The following is a 15,071-nucleotide window of genomic DNA, read 5'->3' as shown; positions in this document are numbered from 1 at the left end:
TCCACACCTAATTTGGATTTAGTCACAACAGCAGTCATGATCATTAATAAAAAAAAATCCAATGTATAAATTTAAGTTGACAAACCACCAACTTGTTCTTTTGACATGTATTAGAATTCAGACTTGATTAACCACCAATCATAATAGAACTCAAGAATCAGTTCCTCCCCTAATATTCGCCCTTTCATATGAAGGACAAAAAAATATAAATATCTAACGCTCGGGGAATAAAAATGAATTAGTAAGCTGCTTCAATGGTTTCAGACCAAGGGCAAACATGAAAGTTTATGTTACTACATAAGCACCACTTTATATTAGTGAGGACACTGCCTGTTGGCTGTTGGAAAGCCAAGTCTTCCACAAGCAGAATGTACATACAGTATTTGTAACTTACGCCAACAAGACGATATCCATTGTAAATCAATAGCTTGCTTACTGATGTTAGCATCAAATACGTTTGCAATTCAAATGCTTTCTGTATTTTAGTAAATGTCATACAAATCACTAGAAACGTGAATTCCTCCTCAAGGAACTATTCTGGAAGTTTTCTAGAAATAATGACATTTCTGGAAGTTCCTATGAGGAACAGAATCAGTGACACACAACAGAAAGTCTTATTGATATCCAGCCTGTTTCTCGGTGCCCATTAGCAGACTTCTGCTTCTCAATTAATAGGTAACTTAGCTGGAAGATCTACTGGTAAAAAAGGAGATCTGGAGTCAGAAAGTGAGACTGGCGAGTCTGTGTTGGTGCCGACTTCAGATGGTGAGTCACAGGAAGAGCCTGCACTGCTTCTGTTGTCATCAAGAGCATGTGACGACAGACTGAAAACAGAGTAACATCAAGATACGAGAAATGAGGTAGTCCTCCTGAAAAGTTTCAAATACTAGCTTCCATTCTTTATAAAGCCATTTTAAAAGCAAATGTACATCTTTGAAGGAACCAGTAAGCCCTATAATTTGAAATAAATCTGCAACTACACACCTTGCCGTCACTTCCAAACAGACAGATCATGTTCTGCCAATCTCCTCCTTCAGCTCACCCAGAAGCAGCGTACAGATTAGAAGCATCAGGCTGAGCAATTCATTGCAAGCTTTACCCCATCTCCTGCAAAGCCCCGGGCTAGCATACATCCAGAGGCCTCTTCTGTCAGGAAAGCCAATGATAAACTGTACATATTTCAGTTGTACCATTCACTACAGGTTTCACAGGACACAAAATTGTAACTATAGGCGATCTATCATCAGTGATAGGATCAAAGTATTTTTAAAAATTATCACCTCCTAAACCAAGATGCAGCAACTGAACCTGCACTGCTACGCCTACTATGAACAGGGTGTGCAAAAAAGGTGTGTTTTTAAAATACCTTTAAAACATTTCTTTTATTATTGCCAGAGCAATGGGCTCAAAGCTTGTGCACAGCTGTGTACGTTAGCTGAGAGGCAAAAAGGACAAATGTACTGTGAATAACCCTGTCTTGATAGTTGTGTGGGCACACCCTAGGTATTATTAACCTCTTGACTAAAATACTAAATCAAAATCCCTTGCTATTTCAAGTCATTACAATTTTTTACATAGTGCTTTTTATCTCCTCCCAGCAGGGATGGTCAGACGAATTTTCCTATGTGACTAAGAGCAAGAAAAAAAAAAAAAAGGAAAAAAACCCCAATCCACTCACAAGCATTAGCATTTATATTTGATTACAACTTGAAACAAGACTCCTAAAATCGCCAGCCATGAGGTGTCTTTTCCCAAACATGCTCAACTCCCTTATACATGAAGCATGTTAACAGTCGGTCCTAGAAATTGTAAAATTGTAGGGAATATTACTGCCTGTTTACTGTGATAATTTCAGTGCTTCAAAACTACATCATGTCTGTATTAATAAAAAAAAAAAAACACCCCAAACCAACAACTTCAAGCATGATCGTTGCTAGATTAAAGAATACTTGCAGTGCTTCTGATGAAATCAACACGATAAATAGCACAGCATTTACCATCCCCCAAGGTCTGCCTGATGCGAAACTTCAGGGATAAGCATGTTGGTGGATCCTTGGAATAATCTTTTCGGATGATCTTCTACCTCTGTTACACCTTTGGTAAGAGATAAAGAGTGATAAAAAATTACTACTCATTTAAACTGAAATCTACTTTCAGTGTACTTCCACAGAGCAAACAGCATAAAGGTATTGAGCGTTACTTTGTATGTAAAACGTAGAAGTTCAGTGCTGAAATTTTAAAGACTGTTTGTTTCTTGGAAACATTCTAGTCTAAGCTTCAGGAAAGTTTAGCGAGTTAAAAACTGAAGCTTAGGTATCAGGTATTTATCCTTTCGTAGCAGAGAATACTTTTTTTTTCTCCCCAGTTTATTCAGCTATCAGTTCACTAACTAGCTCCATCAAAGTAGAGAAGCTGAGACTAAGGAATGCTTCTTTTCCTCTTGCAATCAACATAAACAAGGTCGAGGATTATTACTAAACTTATAAATAGAGTTTGATTTCCAAATACACTAGAAGAAGGGAGGATAGCTATATGCTTAAACAGGTTACAACAGAACTCAGAAGTATTTTAAAATAAGCTGCCTCAGAGCCAGAAGCGTTCCGTTACAAAGGTGAAGCATGAAGATATACTTAAAAACAGATGCAATAAAATAAGTTAAACACGAAGAACAATGTAGTAAGATAGATAAATATTTCCAATAAAGCAGTACGTTGTTCACCAGGTCTCTGGAACAGTTTTGGGTTTTTACTGTAGATTTAAAATCATCAGAAAGATGATTTCACCTGTGCGCTTCAGTTAGCCAGGACTTTGAAAATATTCTATTTGTGAAGTTAAATATACCAATAGTGGTAATTCTTGTTTTGTTAAGCAGCTTACTTTATTTTCTTAACAGATCTATATGACTACAGCAATGGAGAGGCATTAGAACAGAACAACTATTAGTTTTACAGAATAGTAAAAACAAATTTATCAATTTGTCTGTTTTATCCCTATAAATAGTTCAATTTATTTAGTCACCTGTAATATCCTCGATTTCTAGCCACTCTTTGAAACATCAGCCAACTGAACAGAGTTATGAAGAAAGGTGGATGGATCATTACAAAACTAACAAGTTGACTTATATTAGCCAAAACCAAATACTGTACCTTTCCTTTTTATTGACCCAAGAACACTTGGTCGAATGCAGTTAATTGGACTCTGGCTTCTCCTGCTAAAAGAAGGCATATGCTATACTGACATCAACATTAATAAAGGAGGCCTGAAAACACATTAAAAAAAAAAAAATCAAAATATATTCATATAACAAACTACTAAGTGGAAAACACTAAGAAAATAGGCATTAAAACAGCTTATCCAAAATAAGTCTTTTTTTTCTGAAGAAAGACCAGGAAGCATAGACCTTAAGAGAAAGTTTAATCACATTATTTCACAGCTGGGGCAGTCTAAAAGCTCGCATCTGGGCACTGGGTAGATCTCAGATGACAGGCAGTACTTTGCTGACCTCTTAGGGCCTAATAAAATGTAGTGGTATACCCACATCATTCAAAACAGCATCCAATGCAACTAAAAGCAGAATCAGTACCAAACCCTAAATCTGTTTGGGCTTATTTTAGAGCATTATAAAACCCAAAGTTTACATGAATATATAAAGTTGTATTTGTGATCAGAAATCAATTACGTATATCACAAATTGTGGTCTTTCAAAAGCCTGCTGTGAACAAGCTATGCCAATTTTCTATTATTGATATCATCTGGCACTCACCTTGAAAATCGCCTTGTTGGACTTGGGCTAGGACTTGGAGGTAATCCACTGCTACTCACCAAACTTTGCAAAGACGGTGAAAAACATTGCTGAGAAAAAAATTAAGAAAAATTAAGAAAGGGTTGGACAATTTGCATTGCCTTGCAGAATACATGCAAATTGACAAGGATTTATTTCACCATAGTCTGGTTAAACAGACTATGGTTCATAAAATAAGAATGCATGCCCCTTCCTCTTATTCCAAGAAGCAGGCAAATAAAGAATAAGGTTTATTAACCACAGATTAAAAGCCGAACAATCCACAGAAATTCACATCCACAAAATGTGCACTGCTAGCTGGTTTGGGGGTTTAGGGTTTTTTTTGTTTACTCTCTAGTTTCTCGTTTGCAGCTGAGGTATAAAGGAGCATGTGGCTTAATCTTTTGCTTCTGATTTGGTTGAATTTATTGAGCACTACCCAATATAAAATCATTATTACCACATTTTGCTCACCTTCCCTATTCCTCTGGTAGGTGAAGGAGCTGGAGAAACTGGGACAAAGTCAACTTGCTTTGGTGATGATGATTTTTCAAAATCATTGTCGCTCTGTAAATAGTACATATAATGAATCTTATCAGCAAGTACCTTAACATGAAAAGGACTGATTGGTGTGGAATTAAGTAAGATTCCAAAGTTATCCTCCATCATATTAATAATTTTTAGGTAGCCATTTATGAGCTAAGCTTAACCAAAAAAAAGCCCCATAAAAGCAACAAAAGCCTTAAACATTATGCGGTGAGTGTCAGAACATGGAAGAAAATTTGAACAGGCAGACATCCATGCAATTTTCTTTTGACATACCAGCCCGAGGAACCCACATATATCCTCGAACAACTGATAATTCTATGCCTTGTTGGTGTGAAAAATTGCTGATCAAAGGCAGTGATACACAAACACCTTAATTGTAGGTCAAACTACAAAAGAAAATGTTGACATGAGAGAGTCTCTAGTGTCCTGATACTGATAATAGAAACACAAATTAAAGCATGAATGCATTACCAGGCTCAAGCTCTCCTCCCATGAGTGGCTCATCTGCATTGCTACTTGCACTTCTCTATAAAGAAGAAAAGAAATGTATTGTCCCAGGCCCACAGAAGACTGCATTAAGTATTGTAGTTTGCCTTACTGCTTACCTTTCACGTACTGTTTCTCTGTTCATCAAATTCATTCCTTCTTCCTAAAAAATTAGCAGATGAAAAATTAAGACCAAAAAAAAAAAAAAGCTTTGCTACAGCAAATCAGAAAAGCTTGCTTCATTTCACTTCAGTATGTGAAAAATTAAATTCAACTTGGTTAAGCAACAATAAACTTAAGCTCTCACTACATGAAAAGGAGTGAGGGGGGAAAGGACAGGAAAGAGATGTAGCGAGAGACACCATCACATAAGAAGTGCTTATGGGAGTTGGTTGTTTCTCAAGCAGCTTTTTTATTTTCATTACTATCCAAGAGGTAGTTACAAAACTGAACAATGATAATATAAACCAAAAATTCTGCACATACTAGAGTATCTTTATGCAGTCTTGCAAAATATTATTTCACAAAGTGGAAGCTAGAGCAGGTCATCATCAAAAGCATGGCTGGATTCTTACCCTATTCTATGGATTAATAACTAACCGGACACTGGTCAGCATTTCATTTGCAATACAGTGCACTGTACAAAATGAATTTGGGATTTAGTGGGTTTTTTCTAAAACATCCATAAAATATTATTAAAATGGATTAAAAATGTAAAATTAAACTAAACATTAACACCAAGTTGAAGTACAAACTTGACTCAGTCTCCTCTTAGGTAGATGCCGTTCCTTAAAATTAACTGAATACTGTCCAGTCTGCTGAGTGAATGAGTAGATTCCCTAATTCAGTCCAGTTCACGAATAAAAGTTCAACATCTTCACAATCTTCATCATATGTAGGAAGGATCTTACTAACATAGTTCAACTGTGTGATTATTTGCTAAGATTTGAAAGAGATCAGAAGTAAATCACACAGGTTTCCATCTGTGCCAGTAAGTATACAGGACATGGAATTTCAACTTGTGAATTTAATAATCAAACACAAGTTAGGAAATGTCATTGTTCGCTTCAATAAATGTATGGAACAAGCACGAACACAGAAGTATTTTCCAAAAAACTGAATTATCAAGCTTCATGCAATACAGCAGAGCCACAGTAGTTCATTCCCTTGCTGTGATCACATTTACATATTAATCTTAAGCTTATGTTGATAAAAACAGCTCTACAACTGACCCGAATGCTTCAGAGTCTCTTTAAGCCAGTAAATTATGTACATAATGAAAGCAAGCAGTTATTTTCTTTAGGATTACTATGCATGCACATTAAATAGCTGAGGTGGGAAGCAGAAGTGCCTTCGTTCACTTCAGACATCATACTCTGAAAATGCTGTCTGAAGCATTAAATTATTTTCTTAACTTTTCATCAAGCTTGTTCATTGAAAACTAGCAAGTTAAAAAAAATTACTAAAAAAAAAACCAAACAGGAATCTTCAAGCCAATTTTATAAAGATTCTACTGTCAAAAAGTCGACATATAAAATGGAGGAGCCACAGAAGTTTGAGCCTGTTGATTTTAAAACCTGAGTCTTTAGACTGCGGTCTGTTGTCTGTTAGCAGTGCTATTTAAGCCTACTCAGATATTTGCCACACACCTCCCTCCCTCCCTCAGTGTTTGCTCTGGTGCCCTTCCCCCTCCACTCATGCTGTAACAGCACAAGTACAGTGATCAGGATAAGAAAATTATACAGATGAAAAATAGCCCAGCCAGAAGAGTCCAAACTATTTTTTAGCCAGAGTGCTTCCTTATCCAGTTCATTTTCTGGCTGCACAAAAGTCTTGCGCCAACACAAGTTAAGGAACATTTTGTTATTGGCCCTGAATATTTATGCTGGCACTACTGCCAAAAACTTGGTGAAACTTTACCCTAAGGGTTTACATTAAAGGTTTCCTTTCTAAAAGATTTCTCTTTCTGCTCAAATCTTCTTCTCTAAGCTGCACTCTACTTTGTGAAATTTGGAACTCTGCAGACAAGATAACAGCTTTTAATTTTGAAAACACCTTGAAGTGATAGACTGCTGCAGACTCTGTACTAGAGCTTCAAAGTAAGATCTATAGCCATTTGAAGAACATCACACATTAACTGCAAAAAACCCAACCACCTAGAAAGAATTTAAAATAAAAAAAAATTAGAATCTGTGCTTACCTGTTTGATTTGATGAAGACGGCTGCTAGGAATACGGATAGGAGATGATGGCACAAACTGCAAAACAAAGCCACATACAACTGAAACACACTTACAAACTACAGGAGAAGGGAGAGAAAGATGCAGGAATGTTAGTAACCACTCTACAGTGGTACCCCAAACTAAAAAAATATACGTTGGGTTTTTTTCTTTTTAAAAACCCCCCTGCATTCATAACATTCTCAGTATACATAAACTACATTAATTCCTAGCAAGAACATGATAATATGTATCTCCATATTATACTGCTTTGTATGCTCACAGATGCTAATTGGTATCAGCCTGCCTTTCACTTCATCTCCAGGCAACTAGAATTCACAGCCTTCTCTACAGAATGAAGCTGCTTTTAACCAGCACACTGCCACCCTTAATATTTACGGTTGCATAAATATTTTAATTTAAGTGATCCAGAATATTTTAATTTAAGTGATTCGGAAGGCTCCCCAATAGTTCATTTAAAAATACAAAGCCAAAACCACACACTGTGCAGAAAGGTTTCCAGACTGTTGTCTGCCTATAAACCAGTACTTTGACAGGTAAAAAAAAAATAAAAAATCAGCTATTAGAAGGCTAACAAAGAGCTAAACACCTTCCTTATGGTTTCTCAAGAGCTTCACCAATTCAGGTGGAATCAGAGAGGATGTCACTAAAAATAGTCTTCTGTTAATTTTGTCAGTTTTGCATCAAGATCTCACTGGAATACTATAACCTAAAACGCCATACTCAAAACCAAGTAATTGAAAGTTATTATTTTCTCAAAATATAATTTCCTTTCATATATTTCCCATCCCTCAAATGTTTCACCCCCAGTTGACTGTTGTCATAACCCATTCAGGGATCAAAAAGTCACAGCTGAAGCTTTGAATAGAGGTTTAACTACTTCTCTGTAAGCCAACAACCCCTCCAAAAAACAAGGTATCTTTTTAAAATGGATGTGCACTCAGCAAGTAAGGTCTGTATTATTACTAAGCGTTTAGATACTTTATGCAGTATGAGGCTTGATCTGCTTCACAAAACATTGCTAGAGCTCTTCATTATGCTAAAGCTGGATAACTAACAAACATTCAGTTAACCATTTACTGCATCATCTTCTAATCAGTGCCACAGAGAAGACAAAGATTTTGCTGTCTTACACAAAAGGTTATGGGAAGTTATAAAAGGCTATTAATGGTTCATATATCCAGAATCCTCCTTCTAAAAAACAACAAAAATCAAGGCATCACACCCTTTTTCTCACAAAAGATATTAGCCTATCAGACTCACAGAGGATGTCTAATGTCTGTGCCAGAATTTAGTCATCATACTATATGCTACTAAAGTCTAACGGCTACAGTGTTTGGATTTGCTACTTCTTAAGTCCAGTTTAGGTCAGCTTTACTATTATATGAGGCTCCAAAAAATCCTATGCAGCTAATAAAAATTCCTCCAATCTGTACCAGCCAATGTGGACCTTGAGTTGACCTTGATTCTCATGCAGAGAAAAGGATCTGGACAATAGTACATTCCTGCCTATTCACTCTGTCACTCCACAGTAAAAATGCGTTTGTTCCGCTCATTATATTCTAATCTTACGACTGTGATCCACATACTTTAAGGTTTGCCATTAATAGAATAGATATGAAACCAGTGGCTCGCAGTATAAAATAAAAATTATAAAAAGACAGTCAAATGTTCCTCTGCGGGATCTAATGCACTAAATCCATTAACTCTGAAGATCCTACATCCCATCTCCAACAAGTCATGATCTTTGCTTTGTCAATGCTTAACACTCACTGCTTCCTTGTTCGTAGTCCTTTGATTTAATTCTTGTGATTAAAGAAACTATCAGAAGCCCCAGTCACTTTTAAAGGATACTTGCTAAAGCAGACTGAGTGCACTTGTTAAAATTATGCTACTCAAATCCCCAATGTTTTAAGAAAGCACAAAGCTTAATGAAAAACATTACACTCTCACGTGGAAGACAAACACCTTCCCCTTCCTCCCTTCTCCAGTATGCTAGATAATCTTTTTCACTGGAGGTAAAGTTTCAGAAGAGCCAGTTTGGCAGGCAGCACAGCCAAAGTAAGCAGTCACCTGTCCCTGGTGCCTTTGCCCTTCCATTGCCACCCCTGCAGTGCTCCTTGCCTTCTGCCAACACAAGCACTTGTGGGGCCATGCAGTGGACTGTAACAGCGAACTTACCTAGCTTTAAAAAATAGTAATAATGATAAAAAACCCTTTAAAAGTCAACTTTTGCTGAAACAGTACCTAAACACCTAACCACAGACTAAAACGCTTTGCTTAAACAACAAAACCAAAACCCCAACCACACAAACAAAACAAAAAACACCAAAACATTTACTCACTAGATGCCACTGATATCTTCTGGAAGGAAATAAATAGCGGATACTGAGCCTAGCTGACCCGTCCTTGGCAATTACATATAGCGTCAGAAAACTGCAGATTAAGCCCCAGCCAAAATGGCATAGCTGCCCCTGCAGTCATCGTTGCAAAAGAGTTGGAGTCCGAGACTTGGGGAAGCTACTCGGGAAAGGGTTTAGAATTCAGCTGAGCAACTGGGACAACCACAACAGCCCTGAAGATGGAGCCAGACAGGGTATGGCTTTCAGTTGTTAGAGCATTTTAGCACCTCCCGTTGTTCCCATGACAGCGAACACAACGCAGATTAGACAAATAGTAATATTTTTTTTTTCCACAAAGTTTAACAAACCATAGAATTTTACCTGTACTTATGATACTAAATTACCAAAGTTTCAGTCACTTACTGAATCTTTCCACCCTCTTTATTAGAGCTTACACTGCAATGAAACTTGGATTAGCTTTCCCAAGAACAAAAAAGTAGGTTTTGAAGTACACTTTATCACCTACTTACTGTAAAATTTAGTTTACCAAAGTAGATGTCATCTAACTCCTTAGAGAATATATCTAACATAATAAAACTATGCCTAAGTTCCTCTCCAATTCCATCCTCCCTGTCATCTTCAACAGAACCAAAAATCTGAAATATTTTTTTGAATTATGGTCTAAGTGGACAAGGCACTGATCTAGCAGTCAATGGAGCACTTGATTTTTAGCATAAGCAAAATTTCAACTGTATTTTGTCAGCACCTGGTCAGCTGGGGGCAAAGAAGAAAGTTAACTTTCAGGATGCTTTTCAATATCCTTCAAGTGAAGTGAAGGGTTAAGAACATCATCCTGTGAAGATGGGAACACTGGTTCAGCCCAGACGAGCTAGCCCATCAGTGAACCAGCTCCTGCTTCCCAGCAAGTTCTGGGTCACGCACCCTAAATTAGCATCTTTTTTGCCCAATTACTGAGGATCTTCAAGAAGTAAACACAATATACTGAGCTTTCGCCTTTGTTTCTCCTTTTGTCTGACCACAAGCATAAACAAATTTACTCTAAGCTGCCACCCTAAAAATATGTATGAAGAAAGAGACTGTTGTTTAAAGAAATCTTTACCATCATACGATCTCTAGGGTTTTATATCCTAGCAGAAGAAAGGCTTTTCCATGAATCTTTCTAGACTTTTACATAAGTATCCCGGTTCTGTTACACATGCAAACCTTTGCTGAAGTAGTTGTCTGTCCTGATTTTAAAACAGAATTTTATCTAAGGGGCATCAGTCAACAAAATAGGAGAGTACTATCATTCAGCATGGGGCTAACAAATTATTTCTAAAGCATCTTCAAAAGGTAACTAAGAAAAACAGGATGGTTGCTGTTAGCATGACAGGGACTTTGTTTCCCATACATAGAGGAGAATTGATACTACTCCCCTCCCACCCCAACATAACCTTATTTTTCCAAAACATTAATAATCAACTGAACGCAGCTGGATATTATCCTGTGTCTACCTGTTTCTTAAGGCTTTCTTAGAGGAAAAGGTACATTTCTGGTTATACATGAAAGTCTGACTAAAAATTCCTTTTGGTTAGGGGAAATAACTACCTCATGCACCCTAACCCTTTAAGGGTTAGCAAATCATGCTGTCTATGTGACCCTGTGCACGTGTTCTAAATCAGTCAAAATCACACCCTTCTACCACAATTTGTACGATACTAAAACACAAGATATGCAATATTTTCTCTGGGCTTAGATTAATATTTTAAAAATTCAGATTTGGGGAGTTGCAATAACAGAAGTCTGGCAGAAGCTGGAACTGCAAATTAAGATCTCTAAGAGACACAGAATCATTGATCCTGGAAGTCTCAAGACTCACGTTCTATCAGTCAGTTGTATCTTGCTACATCAGTTGTTGATTACAACAGTCTATTGTGTCTTTACTATATAAAAGACAATCTAAGATCAGAACATCACTGCATTTTTTTTTTTCACATCAGAAATTATTAGCACACTGGTTACCAAACAATACATTTATGTAATTAGATTTCCTTGTGAACTACTTTTCTTACTCTTAGAACACCTGCTTGCATTTTATAAACAAAACTGTGATCACAATGAAATATAAGTACTCTCCAAGGCCAAATGGTCTATAAATAACATTTCATTATAGCTACAGCGTATTAAAGTCACAGTCTAGAGCCTTGTTTCTGAAAACACGTGGTATTAGTTTTACAGACTACAATCTAATTTTCTTCTTTAATCCTGTTTGCACACTTCTGCTTTGGACCCAGTGCAGTTGGTCTAATGGTTTTCTTACCAGACTGTGACGATTCATAACTGTGGTACTGTTCCTGCGGGTTCGCAAAACGTTAGCCTGGAACACCTGTGAATTATCGCTGTGAAAAGAAACACTTGTCAAATGCAAAAGCCATTTCCTTCCTATCGCAAAGTACCTCTTAATATAAGCTCAGTTTCAAATGCTATGACAGCTATCATTTCAAGACAAAGCACTCGAGAGACAGGCACATAAGAACTCTTTTAGCTTGTTGGCAGAGAGTAGAAACCAAAATGCTCTTCCCCCAAGTCCCACCTACTCCAAAATTAATGACTTTAATCATATTGAGTCTTCAGAATAACTGAAAAAATTGTTAAGACTGATCATTTCTGTGGGAATTTATTGTGTTTGGAATGGCTGCAGCTTGCATATTGCTTCAAGCGTCATTCAACAGAATACATTTATAAATGGCATATAACTAGTATCTGAAACCAGCTTCAAAGACACAGATAAAGTAGAATTAACAAAATACAGTATCTTGATAAATCTTATCACTACAAACATTTAATAAGTTCTGAACTTTTTATCCAGGAAAAGTTAAATTAAACATACAGTAAAACCAGTTTTTAAAGCCCTAACACTTTTGACCACAGTCACGCTTCTAACCAGTAAGCAGAGCATCCATTTAAATAACACAGGATTAGTTATCTGATATAAAACGAGCTCCTTTCTCAAGACAACTTTATTTCTACTGATTCCTAAAGCAAGTTTCACTGGTCATCACTAGTGTTATCAACAGCTGTTGATCGACACTTAATGAATGAGACTGCAGAAATGAATTAAGTTTTATGGTCACTAGCGCAAAAATTTTGATCCACAACCCTACAATCCCCATGCCTAAAAATCACTGAGGAACTACACAGGCAAACAGATCCAAATGTAAGACTGTAATTAGATCCAAATTCCAAGAAGTCACTGGGTTGTATCTTGTGTCTCAGCTGTTAGCCTGGGATGAACAAAAGCACTACACAAATACAGTATCTTAAAACTCATCTGACCAATAGCATGGCCTTGTTCTGAAGACTGATAATCATAATGCACTTTAAAGACACATCACTAACAGAGTCCTCCAGTTTAAAATGCACCAGTCAGACACGTAAGTTTTAGATAGCTTTTATCTAGCTGTTAATAAAAAACCAAAGCTTATACTGTGAAATAAAAGCCAACAGGAATTGGCATAAGCACTGTGCTTTTCGCCAAGAAGAATGCATTGACTGTCTCTAAAATGTCAAGTACAAATGACCAGACATCGCTTACAATTTTCAAAGAAGTTTCACTCAGTTTACACCCACAAAAGATCAAAGAGTTGCCATTTGATAGGTGGTGGAACAGGAGAAATTTAAGGGATCCGTGACATGATGTTTAGAGATGAGACTCACTGGCTGAGGCCAACAGGTACAGCTGCTTTTTAGTGTAAGCATACTGGTGGGTACACAAACACAACACGAACAGTACATCCTGAAATCCAGGGTCTGAATGGAGAACAGGTTGGAATGATTCTGTAACACATCGCCATAGGCTGAGTCCAATATTCGGCGCTAACTAGAAGAGAGGGAGGGAAAAACACCCCTACAATTTCCTTACCTTTAATCTCCCTTGCAAAAACACCAGAGCTGATCAGATGTCGGACTTAACCTTTCACAGAAAATTTTTACAGTTCCCATTAAAAATCAATTTTATTTGGCATGAAAACAAAAATCAAAAGTTTTGTGAAAGGTAACTTCTGTGATCTAAAATATTCCACTTAAAAATGTTCCCTGGCTCTACGGTAACTCATTCTCCAAGTTCCTTACAAAATCTGTTAATGAAGAAGTCAAAACAGGAGGCAGAGTAGAAAAAGCAAGCTGTTCAAGAGCAAGAGCTTTTGTTTCAGTTTACCCAACAAAGCCATTCTGGGAAAAACTCAAGTTTCTTGCCAAGAGCTGCAATCTTGCAAAAACAGTTTTCTGCTGGAAAATTCCTAACTAGCAGGAAAGCCACTGCAACCACCTCAAATTAGTTCAATGGCATTTCGATTTAATTTGTATAAACACCTAATGTATCGTGTATGCACAGTTTCAAGGCAAGAGCTCAGGCTTACCCTTCTACCTGCCCAGGCCCTGAAATAAAGAATTTGTTTGCAGCTCTGTTATGGGATGCTTTTTTCTTTAAAAAAAAAAAAAAGTCAAAGGTCAAGGGTCTCACAGTTGGTAAGAAACAACTTACAAAAGGCTGAGATTATGCAAACACCTCGTCTGAGTTATATAATTAGTTTACCTGCTCAGAAATCTCCCTGAGGAATGACTGCCATTGACAACGCTTCTATACTGCATGGAAATGTAAACTAATAGTTGTTTCCTTATGATTATGTAAAAGAATCACAATTATGTTTACTTAACATGAAATCGTGACTGCATAGGCAAGAATTAGTATTTCCTTTGAACTGTAATGTACTGTTAACCATTTTGGTATAAAAGACTTAGGAGATTTGTTCATCACTTGATATCTAGTTCCTTACAGAAACACGAAGTTTAAGAAAAAAACCCAACCCAGTAAGTACTTATCATGCATTAGACTAACTTTTATTAAGTTTATTGTCAATATGATCTCCCAAACTGCACATGGACCACCCTGAAGTTAGATGGCAGCCGCACCACACAGCAGGTGGGGGCAGCTCCCAACTTCACCGCAGCCCAGAGGCAGAAATAGCACTCTGAGTTACAAACCTACCCAGGCACGAAACCATGCAAGAGGCCACGCAGATCTGAGAGCTTTCCCCCCAGCCCCTTGCCTGGGACTGCCTCCATCTCCGCCCTGACAGCTGCGGAGAGCTAGACCTGGACACACGGCAAACGTCCCGTCCAGCCCCCCCTTGCAAACAGCGGGGGCCACAGGCCGATGGCAACACCCATGCTAGCAAATGAGTATCGTCCCGGACATCTGATACATCGCTTCACACTAAATGTGAAGCTCGGGTATCCTTCAAGGTCCCATGAAACCACCTTGCCACCTTCTTCACCGAATTCGCCTGATCGTTCTGAAAGCATTCACTGCTGTGATCGCGCACAGTGCAGTGATTCTTTTTTTTTTTTTTTTTGGTCAAACTTGAACCATTACAGAAATCACAGAGATCGCTACTTTATCTACGATAACTAACGGCCGCAGCCCTGACGCCGCGTTTCTCAGCTACACAACGCACAGCAGACCCAGATGGAAACGAACAAAGCGTTTTAATAAAGCTACGCAGCGCGTCTGCCCAGGCCGCCCTGCCCCGCTCCACGCCCGGAGGGACACCTTGCCTACGCCCTGCCTCGGGACGCGGGCCAGGAGCCCACCGTTCGCCCGGAACATCGCCCC

The 15,071-nt window shown here is 37.9% G+C and overlaps 1 protein-coding gene across 2 annotated transcripts; it reads right to left on the bottom strand.

Annotated features, from left to right (window-relative positions):
* Positions 1-211: 211 nt before the first annotated feature.
* Positions 212-11,792, bottom strand: LOC104130167 (protein FAM122A). 2 transcript variants are annotated; one of them, XM_009643180.2, is made up of 9 exons: positions 11,718-11,792; positions 7,017-7,073; positions 4,936-4,979; positions 4,802-4,856; positions 4,256-4,348; positions 3,764-3,852; positions 3,147-3,211; positions 1,998-2,094; positions 212-824 (listed from the first exon to the last, which is right to left on the bottom strand). In XM_009643180.2, the coding sequence occupies exons 1-9, from the start codon at positions 11,733-11,735 to the stop codon at positions 665-667; spliced, it is 678 nt and encodes a 225-aa protein (XP_009641475.1). In that variant the 5' UTR covers positions 11,736-11,792; the 3' UTR covers positions 212-664. The 2 variants fall into 2 exon arrangements, with proteins under 2 accessions (XP_009641475.1, XP_035754589.1); XM_035898696.1 differs by having other exon boundaries at positions 3,147-3,208.
* Between the last annotated feature and the right edge of the window lie 3,279 nt (positions 11,793-15,071).

Source organism: Egretta garzetta, unplaced genomic scaffold (genome assembly GCF_000687185.1).
Source record: "Egretta garzetta isolate BGI_Z169 unplaced genomic scaffold, ASM68718v1 scaffold220, whole genome shotgun sequence".
NCBI lineage: Eukaryota > Metazoa > Chordata > Aves > Pelecaniformes > Ardeidae > Egretta > Egretta garzetta.
Note: the sequence above shows the minus strand (reverse complement) of the source record. Positions and strands in the feature narration are given on the sequence as shown.

Coding starts and splice junctions, on each gene's coding strand:
- LOC104130167 (XM_009643180.2), bottom strand. Junction 4,349..4,801: donor GGGAGGAGAGCTTGAGCCTG/GTAATGCATTCA, acceptor TACTATTTACAG/AGCGACAATGATTTTGAAAA. Junction 3,853..4,255: donor CTACCAGAGGAATAGGGAAG/GTGAGCAAAATG, acceptor TTTTTTTCTCAG/CAATGTTTTTCACCGTCTTT.